Raw genomic sequence first — 26,321 nt, forward strand, 5'->3', positions numbered from 1 at the left:
CCTGTGCTGGAACCACAGGGTGGGAATTGGTGGGACAGGAAAATTATCCTGCAAATTCAACCTAACAAAATGAGCGCGTCCACTAATATACAATATCACTATCTCCTTCGATGGTCGTGAGTGAACCTCAGAGGAATGCAAAGGCAGAACAGTAAACGAAGAGAACCGCGTCTGTCGTAGCGTCCCGCCTTGTATGTAAATAACAGCTGCATTGAAGATAGTGGCAATAGGGAACAAGTCATCCAATACCTGCATCCATTTAATAAGTCAGAATATAAATATCATTTTTTATAAAAATATAATAACTTTGTGATAAATTTATATAATTCAATTAAATACCTGCATCCAGTAGCGAGGGCCACACTCTAGAGGGGACGTGGACTTGGGCGTCCCCTCCTCTAGAGGGGACGCCAATTTTGGGCGTCCCCTCTTCTAGAGAGGACGCCCGGCGTCTACTCCAGAAGAAGGGACGCCCAAAATTGGCGTCCCCTCTAGAGGAGAGGACGTTGCATTTCACGTCCTCTCCTCTAGAGAGGACGGCAAACTCTGGCGTCCTCTCCTCTGGAGAGGACGTGAAATGCAATCGTCCCCCTTCACAAATTTTAAATAAAAATTTAAAAAAATTATTTTTTACCTCGGAAAAGCCGGGAAAACTTGTTTCCGACTGTCGGTACTCGTTTCCCGACGAATTATACTCGTTATCCGTCATTTTACTCGACTTTTTACGTAGTTGTTCGAGTGTGTTCGAATGAGTTGAGAGAACTTTTTTTTTGAAATTTTGCTAGAGGGGTAGAAATGTCTTTCGCCTGTGCGGTGCTAAGTAAAAAGGGGCGGCGAATAGCAAAACCCTAATCTATATAACATATACCTAAGATTGTAACTTCTCAAATTCATTCCTTGCTTAACCCTCTTTTCCGTATTGAAAACCTCAAACTAATCAAATCTTTCTCCAAGCCATTAACCATCATCACATTCTTCTCAAATAGAATATCTGAGCATGCGAAGCCCGATCACTTAAAAGAACGCAACATAACAGCATTTGCATAAGCCTAAGGTTAGGGGTGAGCAAAAACCGAGTCAAACCGAAAAACCGAACCGATCCACACCGAAATTGACATTGGAGCGGTTAGAATGGTTTAAATGGAGTGGTTTGGTTTGAAGGCTGTGAAAAAATCGGTTTCTGGAGTTGGTTTGGTTTTTCCTTTCGGTGACCGAACCGCACCGAGAAAAACCGAGACAAAAAACGACGCCGTTTTTCCTAATTATAACCTATACTATAAATACCCCTTTATTACCTCCTAACCCTAAAAATTTTCTGCCTCACTTTCACTCACCTCAGTCACTCGCTGCGCTCCCTTCTTCTCTCAAAAAAAAACCCTAATCCCTCCACCTTCTCTCCTCTCTCTACCACAAAACCCTTAATCAGCAGTCCTTTTGTCATGGATCTTTACTCGTTTTTCTTGCGCTGCAATCGATTCTCAATGTAACATCCTCTGTTACTCTATTCCAGCAAATTAATGGCTTATTTTTCTTGTACTCGTTACGTTGTTGATTCGTAAAGGATGAATCAATGATATTTATGCTGATTTCTGGAGAAATACATCTGTTTAAGGTAATAGAATAGATCTGTTTCCTTTTTTTTAATATTGTTTGATTTTTATCTGAAATCTTACACTTTTGCTTTTGATTTTGTGTTATTGTTGCAGATCCTGATTCTTTATAACAAAAAGACTTGATTTTAAGGTAATAGAACCTTTGTACCTTCCAACCTCTGTTGACTCTTCATTTATTAATGAAGTTTATATATTATTTTAAAAGGATTTCTCTTTAGTTTGCTGATTGAGTGTTCTCTCCGTCTGTTTTCTTCTTATTATTTCATGAAAAATTCTGAAAATATATCGGGGTGAAGGCTTTAGTGGAAGCTCTGAAACATTGATAACCAGGTAATTTTGTTTGTTGATGGTTTCCTATTATAGTTGATTTTGTTTCTGTTGTAGTTGATTTTTCATTATTTTTTGAATTAATATTTTCTTCTTTCTTTTGTTGTAGATGGAACCTGCCCCTGACCCTATAAATGAACAATCTGATCCTTTAAATGGACAAGAAATTGCCACTGTTGGACAAAATGTGGATGTGGAAGCAAATACTAATCCTGTTGCTGCTGGTGGGGAAAATATTGACGTGGAAGCAACTTCCAAAAAAAGAAAGGAACCTCACCAAAGATCAGTGGTATGGGACCATTTCAACCCTATTAAAGATCCTGATGGTGTAATTATACAAGCTAAGTGTTCCTACTGTGCTCGTGTATATAATTGTCATGCTAAAAAAATGGCACATCTACTTTAAGAGGTCACATGCTTCGATGCACTAAGCACCCACACAGTTTAGAAACTAGGCAAGCTCTGTTATCATTTCAGCCTGTTGTGAATGTGGGGCAGGTGCCCAATACTGGTGTTGATATGTGTACTGTTTCTAATTGGAAATTTGATCAGGAAGCAATTAGGCAAGCTATTGCATACATGGTTATTGTTGATGAGTTGCCTCTGAAATTTGTTGAGAAACAGGGATTTAAAAAATTAATGAGTATTGCATGTCCTAAGTTTAGGATGCCATCTAGATGGACTGTTAATAGAGATTGCTATAGCATGTTTGTATTAGAGAAGCAAAAACTGAAAAGCTTTTTAAAAACTAATACTCAAAGAGTGAGTCTAACAAGTGATGCATGGACTTCTAATCAAAGAATTAACTACATGTGTGTCACTGCTCATTTTATTGACAATGATTGGAAGCTTCACAAAAAGATAATATCTTTTGTTCCTTGTTCTAGACACAAAGGTGAATATTTGTCCAAAGCTTTAGAAACCTGTTTGCTAGAGTGGGGGCTCAAAAATGTTTTCTCTGTGACTCTTGATAATGCTGAAAACAATACTGCTGCCATGAGTTTTTTTATGAAAAAAATGTTGAGTTGGGGTAGTAGTCCTGCTAGATGCAAATATGCACACATGAGATGCATAGCTCATATTCTTAATCTGGTTGTGTCTGATGGTTTGAAAGAGTCTGGGTCTTCTTTTGAAAAAGTTAGAGGGGCTGTTAGATACATAAAAAACTCACCTTTTAGGTTAAGTAAGTTTAAGGAATGTAAGGAGTCAACTGAAATTGTTTGTAAGCGTTCTTTGTGTCTAGATGTCCCAACTAGATGGAATTCAACATATCTTATGTTAGATACTGCTCTTATGTATCAAAAAGTTTTTGAAGAGTATGAGGAAAAAGAGAGTCTAGCTTTAAGAAAGATTTGGGTGATGAGGTTCCTGCTATTGCTGATTGGGAGAATGTGAGGGAGTTATGTAGTATGTTACAATGTTTTTATAAAATGATTCTGAGAATTTCTGGTTCTCTTTATGTGACTTCTAACAACCATTTGAATGAGATTTCTGATTTATGTACAATTTTACAAGATTGGATCAAGTCTAGTGATGAGTCTTTGAGGTCTATGGGCACTAAAATGAAACAGAAATTTGATAAATATTGGGGTTATCCAACTATAATGAACAAGTTGATATTTTTTGCTAATATTCTGGATCCTAGGGATAGAGTTGTGTACATGGAGTATACCTTGATTCAAATGTATGGTGTGCATCAAGGTAAATTCCTGTACAGATTTGTGATGGATGATTTGCATGAATTATTCAATGATTATGAATTGCAATATACGAAAGAGAAGGCTGCTGGTAGCCAGAATATTGTGTCATCTGAATCAATTGGCCAACTCTCTCAAGCCAATTCTGTGCTGAAAGAAAGGTATCTACAGCAAATGATGGAGACTGGTGGTGTGGGTGGAAGCAAGAAAACTGAATTGGATACGTACCTAAGTGAGGCAGTAGTTGCAAATGATGAGAATTTTGACATTCTCAGATGGTGGAAGTTAAATTCAGAGAGATTGCCTATCCTCTCTAGGATGGCTCGTGATGTGCTTGCAGTACCAGTCTCCACAGTTGCTTCTGAGTCAGCATTTAGTACTGGTGGAAGAGTTCTAGATGACTTTAGAAGTAGTCTGACTCCTACAATTGTGGAAGCCCTTATCTGCACCCAGGATTGGCTAAAAGACCCAACAAAACCTGTTTCTGTTGAGGAGTCTTTGGAGGAGTTGGAACAGTTTGAACAAGGGAATTCCTCTGCTTTCTCAATTCTGTTTCATTTAGGTTTTACTTTTGAAAATTTATTGATTACTAACTCTTTAATATTCTTTCATTTTCAGGTTTTCAAGAACCAATCAATGCTAATACTGGCCTAATAGTTTGTCTTCATGTCCTTGCTTTTCATACTTGACACTTGTATGCTGCTTTGGACTGCTGGAACTTGAAAGCCAATATTCTACTATGATTATCCTATCTGACTTAGTTGCCTTGATGCCTCTTGTTAATGATAAGTTAGCACTGACATTATAGAGATATAGTTTATAAGTTTATATTGTTAGAGTTGTTGGCATGTTGCTGTTGGGTTGGATTTCTGTCTTTATGCTTATCTGGCCATGATGATGCTTCCACTTTCTAAGTTTTGATACTATAGACTATAAACTGATGAGGCACCTAAAAGTTGCCACCATTTTACGGTCTTTAGTATTTATACTTGACAAATTGTAATCTGAGCCTTTATAGCAATTGACATTTTGATGAGATCTGTTTGTGTATTCTCTTCTATGTCTTGTGCTAATTTATCATTATATTTTTGGCTATGATGAAAGCTTCCACTTGTTAAAGTCTGCTATTAGCTTGACCATTAACTGTGCGACATAATTGTTGTCTTTTAAGAGAGTTGAGCTTATATGACTGATAATATTTGAAGACTGAGCCTCTTGTAAATTTTCACACTTTATAGTTTGTAAATATATTTACATTGCGCCAAACTTATTGCTTTCTGTTTTGTTTAATCTGTTTTGCAGGTTTAATCACTTGGAGGCTGCAAGAAGTTTTTTGGATGCATAATTTGTAAAGGCAGTTTTGCTCACCCTTACTAGTTACTAACATATACTTTGTTAGATTACATCAGTTGCATTTTTTTGGCAACTTTAGGACTTATTTTTTGGTATGCCTTAACAAATATGTTAGATTACATTACTTGTAATTTTTGTACAGCCAACATATAAACACTTTGGCCTGCATTTTTATTGTAAGATGTAATTTTTTGGGGCAACAATGTTGCAATAGATGAATGTAAAAAAGTTTATATATATATATAGTTATATAATTGTCATTTTAATTTGTAAAAAATTAATATTTATTTTTTCGGTGCACCGCCCGAACCATAGCGGTTTAAACCGACGGTTCGGTGGACCGAACCGAAAAAACCATACACCGAAGTAGATGGTTTAGTTTTCATTTTAATAGGGTCGGTTTGGTTCGGTTATGGCAAATTATACTCCACACCGAACCGAACCGAACCGTGCACACCCCTACCTAAGGTTCCAAGGAATCAGGGTAAAGAACCAAGATCATCCTAATCAATTCACAAAATAGCTCATCAAACTGATCTCTTCTCAAAAATCGGTAAGAATTAATTGCGGATTCAGATCCTAATAAAACCAGTGCTATGCATACAAACACAACTCCGTATTGATATATAGTCGGGGTTTTAGATGGCGCATGTAGTCGACTTAATACGAGTGTACCCTATATAAAATAAAATTATACAATCAATTAAATCCGCACCAAAAAAGTTGAGTTAATAAAATATGATACTTACGAGGAATGAGAGTATGAAAAACACCACAATAATGCGGAAAGAGCCATAGAGGGCGTAATCTGCAATGGCTCCGCCAAATTCGACCATGTAAACGGAACCGAAAATGAAACATCAGATTTGAATGGCCGTGATGCTCTTTATATTATACTCAAACATCACAAATACTAATAAATTGACGGACACCCCATAAGTTGATGTTAAGAAAAACGCCCTAGACTATGCATGCATAAATATAAATATATCAGTTTAATATATTCGATATTTAATATTCAATTGGACGAAGATGATGAGTTTTAATTACTAATAATTGCGAGATCGGCGTGCTCGCCTCCAAACGTAATTGACATTTTTGTTTCTCTTCAAAGTTTTTGTTTTTGTTGTTATTAATACTAAAGTGGGTGTTTGGTTCAACTTTTTGGTGGAGTTTTGAGCTTTTACTTTTCAAAAAGCTCCACTTAAGTGTTTGGTGAGAATTTTTTAAAAGTTTTTTGGAGCTTTTTGAACTTTCAACAGCTGCTTTTTGAAAAGATTCATTTTGAAGATTTTTGCCAACAGCTGATAGCTCTTTCAATATTTTTAGTTAATTAGACAAAACTACCTCTATTAGGATATATTGTTTTTTAATATATGTATATATAGTAATTTAAATTATTTTTAAATACTCTAATCATTTTTAAATTATCTGATATTATTCATTTATATCAACAAAACTATAACTTAATTATTTTTTAATTTAAACATAAATCTATCAAAAAATATAGCAATAAGTTTAAACTAAACGTTCATTTTTATATAAAAATAATTTTTAATATTTTTTTTGAATATTATATAATATAATATATTTATAAATTAATAAATAAAAATAAAAATTATGCCCTTTACGGTCATTTTATATATAAACAGCAATAGCTAATCAAATCTCACCAAACACGTATGGTCTATCACCTATCAGCTACTAGCCAACAGCTAACAGCTATCAGATATAAGAAACTGCTGAACCAAACAGCCCTAATAGAGGTACTATTCTGATATGAGGAAAATATATTATCTGGATAAGATCTTTGTTTTTTTAAATTTTTAAATTTTAAACAAATATCTGATTTATTTTATCTCTATCTAACGGGTGGAGATTTCTGCACTCCACCACTGATTACTGCACTCCAATTTTAATTATAAATGACTGTAATAGCACATGATAAATATTATAACCATGGTAGATATTTGACCGAAAAATGAATTATTATTTTTTTCTTCAAGTTAGAGTATATTGATGAAGATGTAAATACAAACAATGAAACATATCACAAATATCTCAATATGATCTTTCAAATTTGAACAACCAACTACTAATCAACAATCCAAGATAAGCAAAAAAATCGAAAATAAGAATAAATCCATGACATGGATCCTGATAAACTTAACACAACAAAGAACTATGTTCCCGTTGGACGGGGTACTTAGATCATCCTTTTTCCGATGTGACAAGAAATCCGCTCTATCCGACGAAACTTAGCATTTTCGGTTCATCTTCAACGATATTCTAAAGAGATAGATTTAGAAACCTCCTCAATGTTTAGATTTACAAGAACTTGAATTTAAAGCTCGAACGAACACTAAATAGTCTTGAACGATCTACAACATCGGATCAAAGAGGTAAGAAAATAAAACCATAACAATTTATTTCATAAAATAAAATTCCGGTGATCGGAAAAATCATCTTCTCCCACCCTCACCAAGAACAAGATGAAGAAGATGAACTTTGTTTAGAAAAAAAGGAGAGCAAATTTTGTTGAGAGAGAAAGTTTTATGATCCCTATCTTTCTATAAAAAAAATGAATTAGTTGTTCCATGATAGATATTATAACTATAAAAAATGTAAAGATATTAGAAAATATATGATGATATTCTTGTAGCAGTTCTCTGTTTTTCATTTTTCAAACAAACATTTAACTTTTGGGTTGAGTCAAAAGTTTCATGGCAATAGTCAGTCATTTGGCGGATTAATTTATCTTTTACATTTAAATAATAAATTTTTTATTTACTACATTTCTAATAATCAAACTTTTATTTTCGTTCGGAAAATTATTCATTCATTTATGGTATAATTTTACTTATGTGGCAATAAAAAATTAGTCGCGAATTCAGTTTTTCCATGTACAAATACGGAAAATTCTTACAAAGACTTGGTTTATGAATTTTCCATGCACTTATTCAATGAGGTGTTAGAAAATTAAATACAATTTTCTCTCTCTTCTTATTATTTTTTCTTTCTTCTCATTTTTCTAACACCTCATTAAATGGGTCCATGAATGTTTTATAGACCGGATCTAGGTAAGGACTTCCCTACAAATACTATCACATAAGTAAAACGATATTAAATTAATAAATGGAGTGCACAAATATAAAACTTCACCTAAAACAACAACAACTTCCTGCTATAATAAGAATAATAGTTGGACTATAAAAATATAGCAAATGAAACGTTAATATTGAAGTGTAAACATTCTATAATTCAATAATCGCAAAATATTTTTAACAATGACATGGTTAATTTTGGTTTTTTAAATAAATATTGAGTTATCAAAACCGAGTAGATTTATGTGATTGACATCTATAAAAAAAACTGTAATAGCACGAAAAGAATTTCTAGCTATTTTAAAATTGGCGAAATTTATATTTAGATTTACATATTTTTCAATTTTTATTTATTCCGTCCTTGTAGAAACTAATATTTATTTTCAAACCTTGAGTTTTAATCTTTTTAATTGTTAATAAATATTGAAAAGGGCATAAGAAAGCTTCCATATTATAAGTAAATTTTGGGTTTTTTATATAAAATACAGGATTTGGGCTAGACTTTACTTTTATACGGCCCAATCCATATCTTTACTTTTCACACCATCATTCTTATTAAACCTAACCTTTTATTTTGAAATTCTTTCTTTTTTACCGTTTTTTCACTTTCCTTCTCAGTTGGCGGTTTCTTCATTTTTCTCCGCCATTTTCGCTCCTCATCTCCACGATCTTGCTCTTCCTTATCTCCATTACTGCACGAATCCTCTTACTTCTCTCATTTTCATCGGTATTTCATCATTATCTCAACCGCTCTTGCCTATATAACAGTAAGTTATCTTTCTTTTAAAAAAAAAAATTAATTACAGTTGTTATTCTTTACATGCATGTGTGATTTAACATTGTAAAGTTCATTTATCTTATGATTTTGTGTTATTTTTTGTTGTTTTTAACCTTGTTTATGTTAATCTGATATCATTTTTTGTTTTTATTTTCACGATTTCTGTTACTGTTCTTCTTGTTACATTTATTTGATATTTGAAATTTGAAATTTGATTTTCCTTTTGATTTTGTGTTGATTTATTTGTGTTTAACTTGATTTAGGTTTTGTACATGTTTTAGGTTTTCAATTTAATTTTGAATTTGTTAGGTCAACAGATGATTGTGTGTTGATTTTTTTTTTTTTTTGATTCGATTTAGGCTTTGTACATGTTGATTTGTGTTGGAAATTTTAGTTTGATTTATGTTTCAGTTTTGTAATTTTTATTGTGATTTTGTTTGTAAATTGATTTAATTCTTTTTGGATATGTTAATGTTTATGTGATTGTTGCTTTTATTGAAATATTTTGTTTAGTTTTGTAATGATTCATTGTGTTTGAATTTTGTAAATTCAGGTTTGTGTTGATTATTTGTTGATATGGGGCTTAAATCTGTTCGCCATAGACCGGACTCAAGCCATTCTTCGGCTGAAACTGATTATGAAACTTCGAATCATGATAATGAAGTCGAAGTAGCGGAATCTAGGCATGTCGAGGATGTTGCTTCTGTTGAAACGGCTCAACCAGTGGAGTCGTCGAAAGTGACAGAATCCGCTGAAATTAGGGAAGAGGTTCCATCGATTGGAATTCCTGTTGTTGAAGAAAAGGACACTGTAGAGCAGCCTAATGTGTTGGAGATCGCAAAGGAAGCTTTGAGCATGCTTTCAAGATCTCCGAAACCTACGTTGACGAAGTCAATGATAATCGAAAGTAGGCTTAAACTTGCTGCTGCTGTTAAAAATAGTGAAGATCCGAAAGCCGCTGCAACTGATTTACAAGATAAAGATGAAACTGCATTGAAGCCGGCTATTCGATTGTCAAAGCGTACAAAGATTTCTGAAGATTCTTTTATTGCTGCTGAACTCGCGAAATTGAAGGCATCGTACAATGTTAAGAAACCAGCGAAGCGTGTTTCATTTGAAAAAAGCAAAGAAGATAGCCGTGTTGCAGAATCTGTTGTTCCGGAGAAAAATGTAATAAAGAAGTCTACGAGTGGTGCAAAAAGAAAAGTGTCATTTGAATCGATTAATGACGACAATGTGGCTGATAAAACTGTGGAGGTATTAATCTATGTTTATTTTTTTTATTATTGTTTTTTGTTTTTGGTTGAATATAATTTTTCCTTATTGTGTTTTTGTAATTGTGTATGAACTGTCTTTTGCAGAAATCACCGATAAAAAAGAAAGTTATTAAGAGTGCCGCTAGTACGAAAAGAAAAGCTTCTATTAAAACTTCTGAACATGAAGAAGTTCAGGAGGAAAAATCCATGAAGGTATTGTTCATTTAATTTTATTTTATATAGTTTTTTTAAAAAACTTATAGTTATGTTTTCTGTTCATTTGTTTTTTTTTTAATATTTTCATTTATGTTGTTGACATGTTGTTGATATAATGTTGATATATTGTTGATATATACAGGCTTATAAGACTAGGGCAACTTCTAGTTCTGGAAAGAAACAAGTTTCTACTGAAACCTCTGAATCTGAAAAGGTGGTGGATGATGTTTCCATCAAGGTATTTCATTTTTGTGTTTTTTGAAATTTTATTTCTTGTTGATGTGTTGATTTGTTGTTGATGTGTTGTTGATATTCTGTTAACTTGTGTTGACTTGAACAGGCACCTAAGACTAGGTCAACCCCTGGTTCTTCAAAGAAAAAATCTTATACTGAAAGCACTGAATCTGAAAAAGTGTTGGATGATGGTTCCATCAAGGTATTGTATTTTTGTGTTTTTTGAAATTTTATTTCAACTCTATATCTCTAAGTTATAATTGAAAATTTTATTTTAAGTATATGTTTAGACTAGCTCTTTATATTATGCTCACTTGTACTTATTAAGTTTATGTCATTACTGTTTTTTTGCTGACCTTGTGTTGACATGGTGTTGATTCCATGTTTATATGCTGTTGACATTTATGTTAATGTAGTATATATTTAAATTTTTAGACTGTTACTATTATGTTTACTGATTGAATTTATGTTTTCACAAATTTTGTCTAATTTAATTTTTATTTTTTTCCAATAGATTTGGTCTCCTCGTTGGAAACTTGGAGACATTCCTACCACAAGGGTTGATCATTGTCTGAAGTATAATGTTGTTGATCAGTTGAGAAGCAATTTGTCGGAAGGACAGCTGGAATTGTTCAAGCAAACATGTTTCGGCTTTGTTTTGGAAATGCCCCCATGTTTGTTTCAAGGGCAGGTTATACATTCTCTGTTAGCGAGGCAGCTTATTCATCCAAAACAGAATGAGATGTGGTTTGGTGTTGGTGAGCATAAAGTCAGATTCAGCATTGAAGAGTTTGCAGTTTTAACGGGACTGAATTGTACTGGTGAAATTCAGAAGGTAGGCTTTGAAGATTCAGGCAATTCGTTTGTTGATAAGTACTTTTTCGGGAAGACGAAGGTTAATATGCAGTCTGTCATTGAGTGTTTACTGTCGAAGCGATGGCAGTCTGATGAAGATGCTGTCAGAATTGCTTTTTTGTATGTGCTGGAGATTTATTTTCTGTCTGCGCTTGATTCTAATCTTGTCGATGGTCATCATTTGGATGTAATAGCTTTTGAGGACTATAACTGTTACCCATGGGGTAAAGAAATCTTTTCTTATACCCTGAACAGTTTGAAGACCAAGGACCTTTTGAAGAAGACAAAAAAAGAAGGGTATTGCAGATTGCTTGGGTTTCCTATTATTTTGCAGTATTTATTTTACGAGTGTTTCCCTTCTGTTGACGGTAAGATATGCATGCTTGTGGGTAACAAAGTGCCAAGATGCTTGAATTGGACTTCAAGCAAAACTCCTGCCGTGATCGATTTGGAAACTGATTTTTATAATCATGGATCAAAGGTATTTTTGTTTTTATTATTTTGTATTTTGATTGTTTTTTGTTTTTTTTCTTTCATATTTATTGATTTTCTTTTATGTTATTAAATGTAGCTTAAGTTTGAAAGAATTGTACCTTCTGCGGATGAGAAAAGAGTTTTAATGCTGAATGGCTTTTTTGCCTCTGAAAAGAAGAAGGGCAGTATCCAGAAAGCTCATACCGCTGACGATGATGATCTTGCTGCTGTTAATGATGCGAATGACCATTCTTTCTCTTCTGCATCAACACAAAATCAACAGCATATCAACAGTCTGTCAAAGAGGGTTGGGAATATTGAAAAGCAGCTGAAAAGTGTTATTCTTCAGCAGTCTGAGATCAAGAAGGATCTGAAATCCTATCATGATGATATTGATAATGGTATGATTGAAATACAAGTTGTTTTGAAAGATTTGGTCACCAAAATGGACCGTTATATTGAAAAGTCAGAAATTATTAAGGTACAGTTTTTAACTTTCTTTATTTTGTTTATATACATTCTTTTATTTTTGAAATTGTTGTGTTGATATATGTTTTGTGTTTTTAGCGTGTTGACGATAAGGATGATCGTGGTCGTAAAAGTGATTCTTCGTCGAAAAGTGATGATGATAATCAGAATAAAGATAATGATCTTAATAAGGCTGAAGATCTTTCTGCTTTGGATAATGATCAGGAAGAAGAAGATAAATCTGTGCAAGGTGGTGAAAGGAAGATTGAAGAAGCTACGAACGATGTTTCCGGGGTTGATGTTGATACAAATTTGAACATGAATGAGGTATTTGTGGTTTTTCATTGTATTTAATGTGTACTATATTATTGTTCTTAACTGTTTATACTTGTTAAAAAATTTAAAGGGAGAAGATGTTTTTTTAACGGATTCCCAGTTAACTCAGTTGGACGAACAAGTTGCGTCTCATTGTAGGAGCCGTGATCTTGCTTCTGGAAGTCAAGCATCTGGTCATACTGGTAAATATTTATGTAATTTGTGTTTTTGATGAATTGATATACTTTAGGTGATTGTTAAATTGTCTTTTTATTAATTTGTTGATGTTGATATCATCCTGCATCATTGATGTCAACAAGATGTCAACATGATGCATAATAAATCAACTTTTTGTGAAACAGTTGTAATCATTAATATCAACAGGATATCAACATCTTGTCAACATTAGCATACATTTATTATTTATGAAATTGATCATTAGTATGTTTCTATTTAGAATATGTTTTTATTTTTTTAAATTTTGTTTCCTTATTTATTGTAGACAGGATTGTATTTCCTTATAATGAAGCTCCTTGTCCCTTGCTTGATATTGAGTACACTGAACTTGATGCATTTAGAGACCTCGATACTTTTAACTGGATTGAGCAAGGATGGAATAAGAAAACTTGGTAATAAAACTATATTATTGCTGTTTCTTATTTTATAAATTTGCATCAACATTTGTTGACTGTTTTTTTTGTATGTTTTGTAGTTCGCTAACTGGAAAATATGCTGTAATTACTCCTCCTTTCGATATTGGCGGTGATTTAATTACGAAAAAGATTTTTTTTCACACTTTAAATTTCTGTGGTGGAGAACTATCTACTTCTGTAAGTGTTTTAATTTTATGTTGACATTTATTATTGTTTACTATTTTCTTATACTTTTTTCTGTACGTTACAGCATATCGATGTTATCTTTTACTACTTGAGGAAGAAGATTAAATTGCTGTTTGACAACAAGATGAAGTTTTGTACTACAGATTCCATTTTCAGTCAGATTTTATTAGCAGAATATTTTTCGTACGTTGCGTCTGGTTGTGCTGAATTCAAAGTCACGTCTGGAAACACCATTCTTGAATACTATAAGGGAGGAGGCTGTCGATATAATAAGAGTTGGTTGGAGGTGAATGAGCTTCTATGTCCCGTAATCATCTTAGACCCGAATCATTGGTTTCTCGTGCGGGTTAATTTTGAAGAATGCAAGGTGTATGTCTACAATTCCTACAAGACTGAGAAGATTGAAGCAAATATTGAAAAAATGATAGGAGCTTTTACGCACTATCTTCCTGTTTTTTTGAAACAAATGAACTTCTATTCGTCTAGGAATGATTCTGTATCATTTGCCTTATCTTCTAGTTTCGACAGCAGATATTCTCCTTTCTCTTATGAAAATGTTGCTGAAGTGCCAGTTCAAATTAAGAGGTAACTGTTTCTATTATGTTTTCCTTTATGTTTTCATTTGATTTTAATATCTTTTTCCTGTTTTGTTAAGTTTGCTTTTTAAATATTGCAGTGATTGTGGTGCTTTTACTTGTTTGTTCGCGGAGTATCTAATTCATGGCAAGCCGATTACTTCGTCATTTTCAATGGATGAGATGGAAAGGTACCGGAATCGACTTTGTCAAGGCTTGATTTCTTATGCGAAGTGGAAGCTAGAAACTGATTATAAAAGTGACGTTGAAGGAACCGTCCAGCTTCGAAGAGAACTGAGGAGGAATAATATCTCTTAGTTGGTGTTAATATTTTGGGAATTCTTGTCTTTTGGTTTATTTTCAGTTATTTTGTTTGTTTTTAAATATGTTTGGTATGTGAATTATTCTTGTTGTTTTTTCATATTGTTTGAACAGTTTACTGATAATTTCTCTTATTTGATTCAGTTACTTTGAATTTTGTTGTAATTTTAGTGTTCTTTAAAATAAATAATACAATCATATCAACATGATATCAACATGAAGTCAACATTTTGGCAACATGACATCAACATTAAAATAAATATTAGTTTATAAAAGTCATATCAACAGAATATCATCAGTCTATCAACACAGCATTTTAACACTAATTTTATTTTTTCTAAAAAAGCTTCAATAGCAACTTTTCATCAACACCAAATCAACATGTTGGCAACATGATATCAACTATGAATGCTCACTTATCCATAAAATTCGTAAAATGAAATATTAGTTTATAGAAGTTAAATCAACAGAATGTCATCAGGATATCAACACAGTATTTTAACACTAATTAAACGTTTTCTTAAAAAGTTTAAAAATCAATTTTCCATCAACACCATGTAAACAACATATCAACATTATATCAACATAAAAAAGAAAATTTTAGTCAAATTCCTAATTAAAAAAATAATATGAAATTCAAACACAACAATTTAATTTGAAAGAAATAAATCTGTCTGTAATTATAGTGTAATATCCCGTAAAATTTTGAAGTTTAAGTTACGAGTTCCGGTAACAATTTAGTTGTCGACGTAATTAAATTTATTGTCGATTCGGAAATGGTTTAATTTTAAGTCCGGGTTCGAAAAAGGTTAATTAAAGTCCAGGTTTCGAAAATATATTTTTTATTAAAAAAAAAAAAAAAAAAAAAACGAATTCGGGTTGAGTTTCGGTCCAACCAGAATTGGTTGGACCAGGTCTCGTTGAACCGAGACCTGGTCTCGTACGGGAAATGCAGGTCTCGTTCGAGACCTGCTACGGATTGATAGGGGGACGGTTTTCTGCTCCTGATTTCCAGCGATCCTTTTGTTATTTCAAAACGTTTTGAAAACCGAAATTGTTCACTACTTATCCATCAATCCTAGCCTCTCTTTTCCTCTCAAAAACATTCCAGAAATTCTGCACCAAATTGTCGTGGGAATTCAGTAAGTTTGTAGCTTTGAAACTCTGTTTTTAAACTGAAAACGACGTCTCCGTTCGTAAGTGATAACTCTCTCGTTTTAGCTCCAAATTTCATTCCGTTTGATTCCTGAGATTGTAGACTCAGCCATCTACAAGTCCGAGCTTAGTTTTCACACAACGGTACGTTATTTTTCTCGTAATTGCTGTAACCGTTGCCGCGTTTACGTAAATTCTGTTTTTGAGTTTTAAATCGACCTCTTGGGATTTCAATTCGTTTGGCAGCCGTTCGGAGGTCGAAATCAATTCCGTTTGTTTCCCGTGAAAGTAGACTCACGCATCTACGTTTCTACACCTTTCGTTCGTCAAACGGTACGTAAACGAACCCGTAATAATCGATGTCGTTTCGTCGTTTTTCACGTGCTACTTGCTCCTATTTGTTTGGTTCGTTTCTGCCGAGTTGTTTGAGATTTATTAAGGGAAAGTTTGCTGTTCTTGAACGTTTAATTATCTGTCATTGAATTGTTAAAACTTTTAGTGTGATTGTTAGCTCGTCGTTTCAATTTCTCGGTGATTAAATCTTCAGTTGTCTCGAGCTCGTTTCTTGCTTATGTTAGTTTGGTTACTGTAACTGATTTTGGATTTCATTGTTTTGGTTTTGTTTTGCCGAGTTCAATATGCTTTTGATTATGCTTAGGTTAGGAGGTCTTGAGTTGTTAAGGATTGGTTAGGGAAATGTTTAGAAGAAGCTTGGTTTCGTTTTCTTTGTTTCTGCAAGTATAAGTTGGGTTTGATGGTATGAATAATTGTAGAAGATGACTATGTGGCAAAGTATGATTGGATATTTTGAATTACTTTTGGTTAAATGGTGGTTTCAATCACTAAGTTTTTGTGTCTAAAATATATTGATTCCTAAACTTATCTTTTAACTATTTGATATGGATTTTTTGATTTCAATTTACGAAATTGGTTTCGACTTATTAATTAGCGATTTAAATAATAACATTATTTATAATTTGAAATTACTTCGGGCATTAATATTTTAAGTTTAAATTAAATATTAATTTTATAATAGTTTATACGTAATATTATATATTGACTATACTAAATAAGTATTGGGGATTTTATTTAATTTGAAAGTTGTCAAATTAATTATATTATTTTTAAGGCATAAAAATAATATTTGAATATTTAAAAATTAAATTAATAATTATTGTTTAATTGTTAAATTGATATTTTTGGCTTAGAATGCCTTTGGAATTAAATTTACATTTTAGCTTTATTTGGTTATTTAATTAATTGAGATAATTGCCGGTAATATTTAATTACTTGGGTTTCAAGCTATTGAGTTCTATTTTGATGTTAATTAATATTTTATTTAATATTAATTATAAACTGTGGTTTATAACTCTGATTTTATGGTTGGGTCGGTTTGGACTTGGGTCACCGACATGTGAGTTTAGCTTGGTAGTTTTGAAAAACTCGGCTAACTCACTATTTGAGGAATTGATTTTATTTATCAATTAAATATTATTTTAATAATATTTTCGGATTGTATTTAAGTGCGAACTCAATAGTCTTGAATTAATTACGGCATTGCAATTTATTTGTAAAATTGTGTTTCTCTGTGATTTATCTGGTTATTTAATCGTGCTAGTCCTACGTGGAGTCTAGAGATCTTAGAGTTAGGGGTCGTACGGATTTTAACCTATTTATTATTTTAGACCCGTCGACTGCTCGTGCTTCGGAGTCTACGCAGGGTTAGCTGTTTGCCAAGATCACGTGGATAAGCAAGCAGTGAGTTTGTAGTGCTATTTACCGCTTTATTAAGTACCGCAATTTATTTTAATATTATAAATGTTTGCGAACTGTTTTTACGGATTATGGAACTGGATTGAAACGAGCTACTCGATAGGCTTGTATCGAGACTGTGTGCACCGGTAAGTACTCTGGGAAACGGCAGACTAAAGTCTTGCTCACGCTGGTATATTTATTTGACGAGGATTTGTTCCCGTCCACTTTGGGTTTATCGGTATGCTATGTCATACTTACGCTGGGATCATTTCAATACTGTTTTTCCATAATCATATTATATTAGTATAAAAATGTTTTGATTTAAGGGTTTTAAACTTAATAAATGTAAGTAGTATTGCGAACTCATCTCAGTATATCTGACCCCGTTGTTTTCCCAAATTTTCCAGGTTTATGATTTGAAAGCTGGTCCACTCCGATTCTTTGATTCCTCGGAGGTTTTTATGTTATTAAACTAGTTTCTATTTTTCGAACTCTTAGACCGCAGTAGAACTAGTCATTTATTTCGTTGGATTATTATACTTTGGGATTATCGATTTGCTCGATTATTTATTGGCATGTTCACTCCGGAATATTTTATTATTATATTTAAGGCATGCTGTGAATATTTCAGATACTTAAATTATTTATATTAGAACTGTAATATAAAGTGCTAGACCTAGGTTGGAGTCTCGGTTGCCCCCGAGCAGTTTTCTGCAGGTTTAAATGGTTAATTGATTTCCGCAAGGCTTGCTACGGGTTTTGGTACAACCATACCCATACCCTAGCGTCGGTCACGATTCATAAAATTGGGTCGTGACAAAGTTGGTATCAGAGCTTTAGTTTCGAACTAAGGCCAAATTTTTGCATGTTACGTGTTTATCGCTTTAAGGCATGTTACGTGTTACTGTTGTGTCATAGGATCTACTGCGGATTTAGGATTCAAGTTTTGTCTTTTGAAACGTCATCTTTTATTTTCAAAACTTTCTACCTTCACCTTTAGGAATGTTTGAGTCGGTCTTATGTGTTACTAATGTTTTATTTGCGAAATTATTGATTTTCTCTGGAATGTTAGTGTTATTACTCTGGATAAATTGTTGATTTGTGAACTATTAAATTATACTCTAGGTGTTGCCAAGTGGGCATTGTTTGAGATTTGTTTGTTTCATTCTTAGGAATGAATACTCGTAGGCGTGCTGCAGCTCAGGCTGAGGCTGAAGCTGATGACGCTATGTCGATTGAGGTTGACCAGCATGAACCAGAGGTTCAAGTTGGCAGGGGACGTGCAGGTGGAGTTCCGGCTGGTAGAGGCCGAGCTGGCAGAGGTCGGGGTGGCAGAGGTCAGGCTGCTGGAGGCAGAGGTAGGGGACGTGGTGGTGCAGGCGTTCAAGCACCAGGTGTACCACAAGCTCCTATTGACCCGTTTGACTTCACGACGTTTTTAGCCGGGATCACTGCACTCCAGAATAATCAAGTGCAACTGCAGGCGGGACAGATCGCCATGAAGAACCAGTATGCTATGCTGGGACAGATTGTGCAGCAACAAGTACCACAGGCTGGTGGTGTTGCGGTTGGTAGTGCTGGAATCGCTGACAGAGACTTGGTGTTGGCTTATTTGAGGCTGAAGCCGACTGAGTTTGCGGGCGACGGCGACGCCCTAGATTTTCTGGAGGAGGTTGAGCGAAATGCTCAGAGACTACAGGCTTCTGAGAGACAGACCGTTATGCTGGTAGAGATGTCCTTGAAGGGTGCTGCAAATGACTGGTTTCGCAGGGAGATTCGCGCAGTTATGGCTTTTATTACATGGGCGGACTTTGTGACAGAATTCAAGGAATTTTATCTGCCTTTCTCAGTGACAGAGGGTTTCAGAGACAGACTGCTGGTTCTGAGGAGAGGAGACAGATCAGTACATGAGTACACTACTGAGTTTGTGAGACTGAGTCGCTTTGCCCCAGATCTGCAGACTGAACAGCAGAGGGTGAACGACAGATACGTAAAGGGTCTGGGTGCTGACTTTATTAGTCTTCTGACTGAGACGACCAAGGAATTTTCTGCTGTAGTGGACAGTGCCCGTCGGATGGAGGTAAATTTACTGCACTTTGGGAAAATGACTGAGACGAAGAAGGCGAGCGGTGGTTTTCAGAGTAGTGGGCAGCAGGGTGGTAGCAGCAGCTATCAGCACAAGCCTTCCCAGTACAAGAGTCAGAAAGGGGGTGTTCGGAAAGGGTATCAGCCGTATTCTCACAGTTCTGGTTACAGTGGGAGTAGCCGTGGATCTGGTCGCGGTTACAGTGGTTCCTCTAACGTCCCGTTTTGTCAGAACTGCAGGCGCAGACATTCGGGACAGTGCACAGTGGCACCAGGTAGTTGCTATGCTTGTGGCCAGCAGGGTCACTTTGCTAGGGAGTGTCCGTCATCTGGACAACAGATGTCGTCGGCTAGTGTTGCTCAGCCGTTCTTTCAGCAGCAGAGACCTGTTTTCACTCCTTCGGCAGGGTACTCTCAGCCTGCCGCTTCATTTGGTGGCCAACGGGGCCGTGGTTCAGGAGGGCGTGGTTTTGGTGGCCGTGGGAACGGTGGTAGAGGCTCGGGTAGCTACAGTTCTTCTCAGGCACCGCAGCAGGGACAGGGTCAGGCCAGAGTATTTGCTCTGACTCCTCAGGATGCTCGTGCATCAAACGCCGTGGTGCAAGGTACTATTCCCATTTCATTTGTAGATGCCTTGGTTTTATTTGATGCGGGTGCTACACACTCTTTTGTTTCATCGAGTTTTGCTGCTAAATTGGGTGTGACACCATCTAGGTTGTTAGAGCCTTTATCTGTATCTACGCCTCTGTCTGACTGTGTTGTGGTGGATGTGGTCTATCCTTCTTGTTCTGTGGTTATACATGGTAGAGAGCTTAGTGCTGACTTGATTATGCTTGATGTATTGACTTTTGATGTCATCTTGGGGATGGATTGGCTCTCACGCCATTTTGCATCTATCGACTGTCGAGGGAAGTCGGTATTGTTTGGGATTCCGGGTGATATGCCTTTTTCCTTCCAAGGGGAAAAGACAGAAGCACCTAAGAATCTAATTTCGGCGATCAAGGCCAAGCGTATGATGGGCAAGGGTTGCCAGGCTTTCTTAGCAGTGGTTCGTGATTTAGAGGGTGACAGTGGTGATGTGCATAGTGTTCCGATAGTGAATGAGTTCACTGATGTGTTTCCAGAGGAGTTACCTGGATTACCTCCTGATCGTGACATTGAGTTCTGTATCGATGTTGCTCCGGGAACAGCTCCTATTTCGATACCTCCGTATCGGATGGCTCCTGCAGAGCTGAAAGAGTTGAAGGAACAGTTACATGAATTGCTTGATAGTGGTTTTATCAGACCGAGTACTTCTCCGTGGGGTGCTCCTGTGTTGTTTGTCAAGAAGAAGGATGGGTCATTTCGACTGTGTATTGACTACAGACAGCTGAACAAGGTTACTATCAAGAACCGGTATCCTCTTCCTCGTATTGATGATTTGTTCGACCAGTTGGAGGGTGCTAAGTGCTTTTCGAAGATTGATTTGAGATCTGGGTATCATCAACTTCGGATTCGAGACGTCGATGTGCCTAAGACTGCTTTCAGAACGAGGTATGGGCATTTCGAGTTTCTGGTCATGTCTTTTGGGTTAACTAACGCACCAGCAGCGTTTATGGATATGATGAACCGGGTATTCAAGCCGTTTCTGGATCAGTTCGTTATTGTGTTTATTGATGACATACTGATTTATTCTCGGAGTGAGGAGGAGCATGCTTTCCACTTGAGAACGATACTGCAGACTTTGCGTGAGCATCAGCTGTATGCTAAGTTCTCGAAGTGCAAATTCTGGCTGGATCAAGTTACCTTCTTAGGACACGTGGTGTCGAAGGATGGGATCAAGGTTGATCCGACGAAGATTGAGGCTGTTATGGATTGGCAGAGGCCGAGGTCAGTTACCGAGATCAGAAGTTTTCTGGGGTTAGCTGGCTACTATCGTCGGTTCGTGCAGGATTTCTCCAGAATATCTGCACCGATGACTAAACTGACACAGAAAGGTGTTAATTTTGAGTGGACTGACAAGTGCGAGGCGAGCTTTGAGAAGCTCAAAGAGATTCTGACTACAGCTCCTGTGTTAGCTTTGCCATCTGGCATTGAGGGGTTCACTGTGTATTGTGATGCTTCCCGTATCGGTTTGGGTTGCGTTCTGATGCAACATGGTAAGGTGATTGCCTATGCTTCTCGCCAGCTGAAGAAGCATGAGGTGAATTATCCTACTCATGATCTGGAGTTAGCAGCTGTGGTCTTTCCTCTCAAGATTTGGAGGCACTATCTGTACGGTGCGACTTGCGAGATCTTTACTGATCATAAGAGTCTGAAGTACATCTTTGATCAGCGTGAGTTAAATCTGAGGCAGCGAAGATGGTTGGAGTTACTGAAAGACTACGATTGTTCTATTCAGTACCATCCGGGCAAGGCTAATGTGGTAGCCGATGCGTTGAGTCGCAAGTCTTCGGGCAGTTTGGCCCATATTTCTGAGGTTGGGCGGTGACCCATGGTTCGCGAGTGGCATAGTTTTTTAGCTTCGGGTTACAGGTTTCAGGTTTCGCAGAAAGGTTGTTTGTTGGCACAGTTGCAAGTGCAACCGGTTTTGATTGATAGGATCAAAGCTTCACAAGCTGAGGATCCACAATTGAAACGAATTATGGAGGAGATCCATCTAGATGGAAATTCTGAGTTTGTTCTGGCGGATGGAGTTCTCAGGTACGGTTCTCGACTGTGTGTTCCGGATTCGGATGGTTTGAGAGACCAGATTCTGGAGGAAGCGCACAAGTCAGCTTACAGTGTTCATCCGGGTTCTACCAAGATGTACCATGACCTCAAGGGTACGTACTGGTGGAGCGGAATGAAAAAGGATGTTGCAGAGTTTGTGTCTAAGTGTTTGACTTGCCAGCAGGTAAAGTTAGAGCATCAGAGACCGTTTGGATATCTGCAACCGCTACCTATTCCAGAGTGGAAATGGGAGCGAATCGCCATGGATTTTGTGGTTGGTTTGCCACGTACCCGACAGGGGTATGATTCGATTTGGGTGATAGTTGACCGTTTGACCAAGTCAGCTCACTTCTTACCGATCAAGGTTACTTACCAGGCTTCAAAGTTGGCACAGTTGTACATCGATCGGATTGTGAGTCTCCATGGTGTACCAGTGTCGATAGTTTCGGACAGAGGTTCAGTTTTCACCTCTCGGTTTTGGAAGGCGATGCAGGAATCCTTGGGTACGAGATTGGATTTCAGTACTGCTTTTCATCCTCAGACTGACGGTCAGTCTGAGAGGACTATTCAGACCTTGGAGGACATGCTCAGGATGTGTGTTCTGGATTTTCAGGGTAGCTGGGATACTCATTTGCCTTTGATTGAGTTTTCCTACAACAACAGTTACCACGCTAGTATCGAGATGGCACCTTATGAGGCCTTGTACGGGCGCAAGTGTCGATCTCCTATCTGTTGGGAGGAGGTTGGCGAGCGCAAGCTCTCGGGAGCAGAGATTATCCAGATTACCTCAGAGAAGGTACCATTGATCAAGCGGAGATTGGAGACAGCGTTTAGTCGGCATAAGAGTTATGCTGATCCGAAGAGGAAAGACATGGAGTTTCGGGTTGGAGATTTCGTGTTTCTTCGAGTTTCGCCTATGAAGGGCGTTGTGCGTTTCGGTGTTAAGGGGAAGTTAGCACCGAGGTATGTTGGTCCGTATGAGATCATTGAGCGTATTGGAGCAGTGGCGTACAAGTTAGCGTTGCCACCAGATATGTCGTTGGTTCACCCAGTGTTTCACATTTCCATGTTGAGGAAGTGTATTTCTGATCCTTCTCACGTGATAGTACCGCAAAGTGTTGAGATTGACCATGAGCTATCTTACGAGGAGCAGCCTGTTGAGATTGTTGATACGCAGGTTCGTAAGTTACGGAGCAAGGAAATTCCGATGGCCAAGGTTCTTTGGCGGAACCATTATGTTGAGGAGTGCACTTGGGAGACCGAGTCGGATATGCGGAGTCGCTATCCTTTTCTTTTTCCTTGAGGTACGAAAATTAATTGTTGTGTGGAATTTTGTGAGCTTTATTTGTGTTTGTGTTATCTTAAGTGCTATCTGTTTATTGTGTTAAATTCGAGGACGAATTTTTAATAAGTTGGGGAGAATGTAATATCCCGTAAAATTTTGAAGTTTAAGTTACGAGTTCCGGTAACAATTTAGTTGTCGACGTAATTAAATTTATTGTCGATTCGGAAATGGTTTAATTTTAAGTCCGGGTTCGAAAAAGGTTAATTAAAGTCCAGGTTTCGAAAATATATTTTTTATTAAAAAAAAAAAAAAAAAAAAACGAATTCGGGTTGAGTTTCGGTCCAACCAGAATTGGTTGGACCAGGTCTCGTTGAACCGAGACCTGGTCTCGTACGGGAAATGCAGGTCTCGTTCGAGACCTGCTACGGATTGATAGGGGGACGGTTTTCTGCTCCTGATTTCCAGCGATCCTTTTGTTATTTCAAAACGTTTTGAAAACCGAAATTGTTCACTACTTATCCATCTATCCTAGCCTCTCTTTTCCTCTCAAAAACATTCCAGAAATTCTGCACCAAATTGTCGTGGGAATTCTAAGTTTGTAGCTTTGAAACTCTGTTTTTAAACTGAAAACGACGTCTCCGTTCGTAAGTGATAACTCTCTCGTTTTAGCTCCAAATTTCGTTCCGTTTGATTCCTGAGATTGTAGACTCAGCCATCTACAAGTCCGAGCTTAGTTTTCACACAACGGTACGTTATCTTTCTCGTAATTGCTGTAACCGTTGCCGCGTTTACGTAAATTCTGTTTTTGAGTTTTAAATCGACCTCTTGGGATTTCAATTCGTTTGGCAGCCGTTCGGAGGTCGAAATCAATTCCGTTTGTTTCCCGTGAAAGTAGACTCACGCATCTACGTTTCTACACCTTTCGTTCGTCAAACGGTACGTAAACGAACCCGTAATAATCGATGTCGTTTCGTCGTTTTTCACGTGCTACTTGGTCCTATTTGTTTGGTTCGTTTCTGCCGAGTTGTTTGAGATTTATTAAGGGAAAGTTTGCTGTTCTTGAACGTTTAATTATCTGTCATTGAATTGTTAAAACTTTTAGTGTGATTGTTAGCTCGTCGTTTCAATTTCTCGGTGATTAAATCTTCAGTTGTCTCGAGCTCGTTTCTTGCTTATGTTAGTTTGGTTACTGTAACTGATTTTGGATTTCATTGTTTTGGTTTTGTTTTGCCGAGTTCAATATGCTTTTGATTATGCTTAGGTTAGGAGGTCTTGAGTTGTTAAGGATTGGTTAGGGAAATGTTTAGAAGAAGCTTGGTTTCGTTTTCTTTGTTTCTGCAAGTATAAGTTGGGTTTGATGGTATGAATAATTGTAGAAGATGACTATGTGGCAAAGTATGATTGGATATTTTGAATTACTTTTGGTTAAATGGTGGTTTCAATCACTAAGTTTTTGTGTCTAAAATATATTGATTCCTAAACTTATCTTTTAACTATTTGATATGGATTTTTTGATTTCAATTTACGAAATTGGTTTCGACTTATTAATTAGCGATTTAAATAATAACATTATTTATAATTTGAAATTACTTCGGGCATTAATATTTTAAGTTTAAATTAAATATTAATTTTATAATAGTTTATACGTAATATTATATATTGACTATACTAAATAAGTATTGGGGATTTTATTTAATTTGAAAGTTGTCAAATTAATTATATTATTTTTAAGGCATAAAAATAATATTTGAATATTTAAAAATTAAATTAATAATTATTGTTTAATTGTTAAATTGATATTTTTGGCTTAGAATGCCTTTGGAATTAAATTTACATTTTAGCTTTATTTGGTTATTTAATTAATTGAGATAATTGCCGGTAATATTTAATTACTTGGGTTTCAAGCTATTGAGTTCTATTTTGATGTTAATTAATATTTTATTTAATATTAATTATAAACTGTGGTTTATAACTCTGATTTTATGGTTGGGTCGGTTTGGACTTGGGTCACCGACATGTGAGTTTAGCTTGGTAGTTTTGAAAAACTCGGCTAACTCACTATTTGAGGAATTGATTTTATTTATCAATTAAATATTATTTTAATAATATTTTCGGATTGTATTTAAGTGCGAACTCAATAGTCTTGAATTAATTACGGCATTGCAATTTATTTGTAAAATTGTGTTTCTCTGTGATTTATCTGGTTATTTAATCGTGCTAGTCCTACGTGGAGTCTAGAGATCTTAGAGTTAGGGGTCGTACGGATTTTAACCTATTTATTATTTTAGACCCGTCGACTGCTCGTGCTTCGGAGTCTACGCAGGGTTAGCTGTTTGCCAAGATCACGTGGATAAGCAAGCAGTGAGTTTGTAGTGCTATTTACCGCTTTATTAAGTACCGCAATTTATTTTAATATTATAAATGTTTGCGAACTGTTTTTACGGATTATGGAACTGGATTGAAACGAGCTACTCGATAGGCTTGTATCGAGACTGTGTGCACCGGTAAGTACTCTGGGAAACGGCAGACTAAAGTCTTGCTCACGCTGGTATATTTATTTGACGAGGATTTGTTCCCGTCCACTTTGGGTTTATCGGTATGCTATGTCATACTTACGCTGGGATCATTTCAATACTGTTTTTCCATAATCATATTATATTAGTATAAAAATGTTTTGATTTAAGGGTTTTAAACTTAATAAATGTAAGTAGTATTGCGAACTCATCTCAGTATATCTGACCCCGTTGTTTTCCCAAATTTTCCAGGTTTATGATTTGAAAGCTGGTCCACTCCGATTCTTTGATTCCTCGGAGGTTTTTATGTTATTAAACTAGTTTCTATTTTTCGAACTCTTAGACCGCAGTAGAACTAGTCATTTATTTCGTTGGATTATTATACTTTGGGATTATCGATTTGCTCGATTAT

At 35.9% G+C, this 26,321-nt stretch overlaps 1 protein-coding gene and 3 long non-coding RNA genes across 4 annotated transcripts; all 4 read left to right on the forward strand.

Moving 5' to 3' along the window:
- Positions 1-1,058: 1,058 nt before the first annotated feature.
- On the forward strand, positions 1,059-2,267 carry LOC130014903 (uncharacterized). Its single transcript, XR_008789651.1, has 4 exons — positions 1,059-1,612; positions 1,707-1,743; positions 1,910-1,943; positions 2,050-2,267. It is a non-coding gene; the product is annotated as an uncharacterized LOC130014903 (long non-coding RNA).
- Positions 2,268-9,937: 7,670 nt separating this feature from the next.
- Positions 9,938-14,422, forward strand: LOC126662054 (uncharacterized). The gene is made up of 11 exons (XM_056104182.1): positions 9,938-10,341; positions 10,487-10,582; positions 10,685-10,780; positions 11,093-11,914; positions 12,005-12,388; positions 12,475-12,702; positions 12,782-12,893; positions 13,193-13,319; positions 13,403-13,520; positions 13,594-14,114; positions 14,206-14,422. The coding sequence occupies exons 1-11, from the start codon at positions 10,216-10,218 to the stop codon at positions 14,420-14,422; spliced, it is 2,847 nt and encodes a 948-aa protein (XP_055960157.1). The 5' UTR covers positions 9,938-10,215.
- Positions 14,423-15,289: 867 nt separating this feature from the next.
- On the forward strand, positions 15,290-17,844 carry LOC126660052 (uncharacterized). The gene is made up of 4 exons (XR_007635202.2): positions 15,290-15,724; positions 15,827-15,913; positions 17,266-17,338; positions 17,743-17,844. It is a non-coding gene; the product is annotated as an uncharacterized LOC126660052 (long non-coding RNA).
- Positions 17,845-23,994: 6,150 nt separating this feature from the next.
- LOC130014932 (uncharacterized) lies at positions 23,995-26,263 on the forward strand. The gene is made up of 4 exons (XR_008789739.1): positions 23,995-24,143; positions 24,246-24,332; positions 25,685-25,757; positions 26,162-26,263. It is a non-coding gene; the product is annotated as an uncharacterized LOC130014932 (long non-coding RNA).
- Positions 26,264-26,321: the final 58 nt, after the last annotated feature.

The sequence above is a fragment of the Mercurialis annua genome, linkage group LG8, assembly GCF_937616625.2.
Source record: "Mercurialis annua linkage group LG8, ddMerAnnu1.2, whole genome shotgun sequence".
Lineage (NCBI taxonomy): Eukaryota > Viridiplantae > Streptophyta > Magnoliopsida > Malpighiales > Euphorbiaceae > Mercurialis > Mercurialis annua.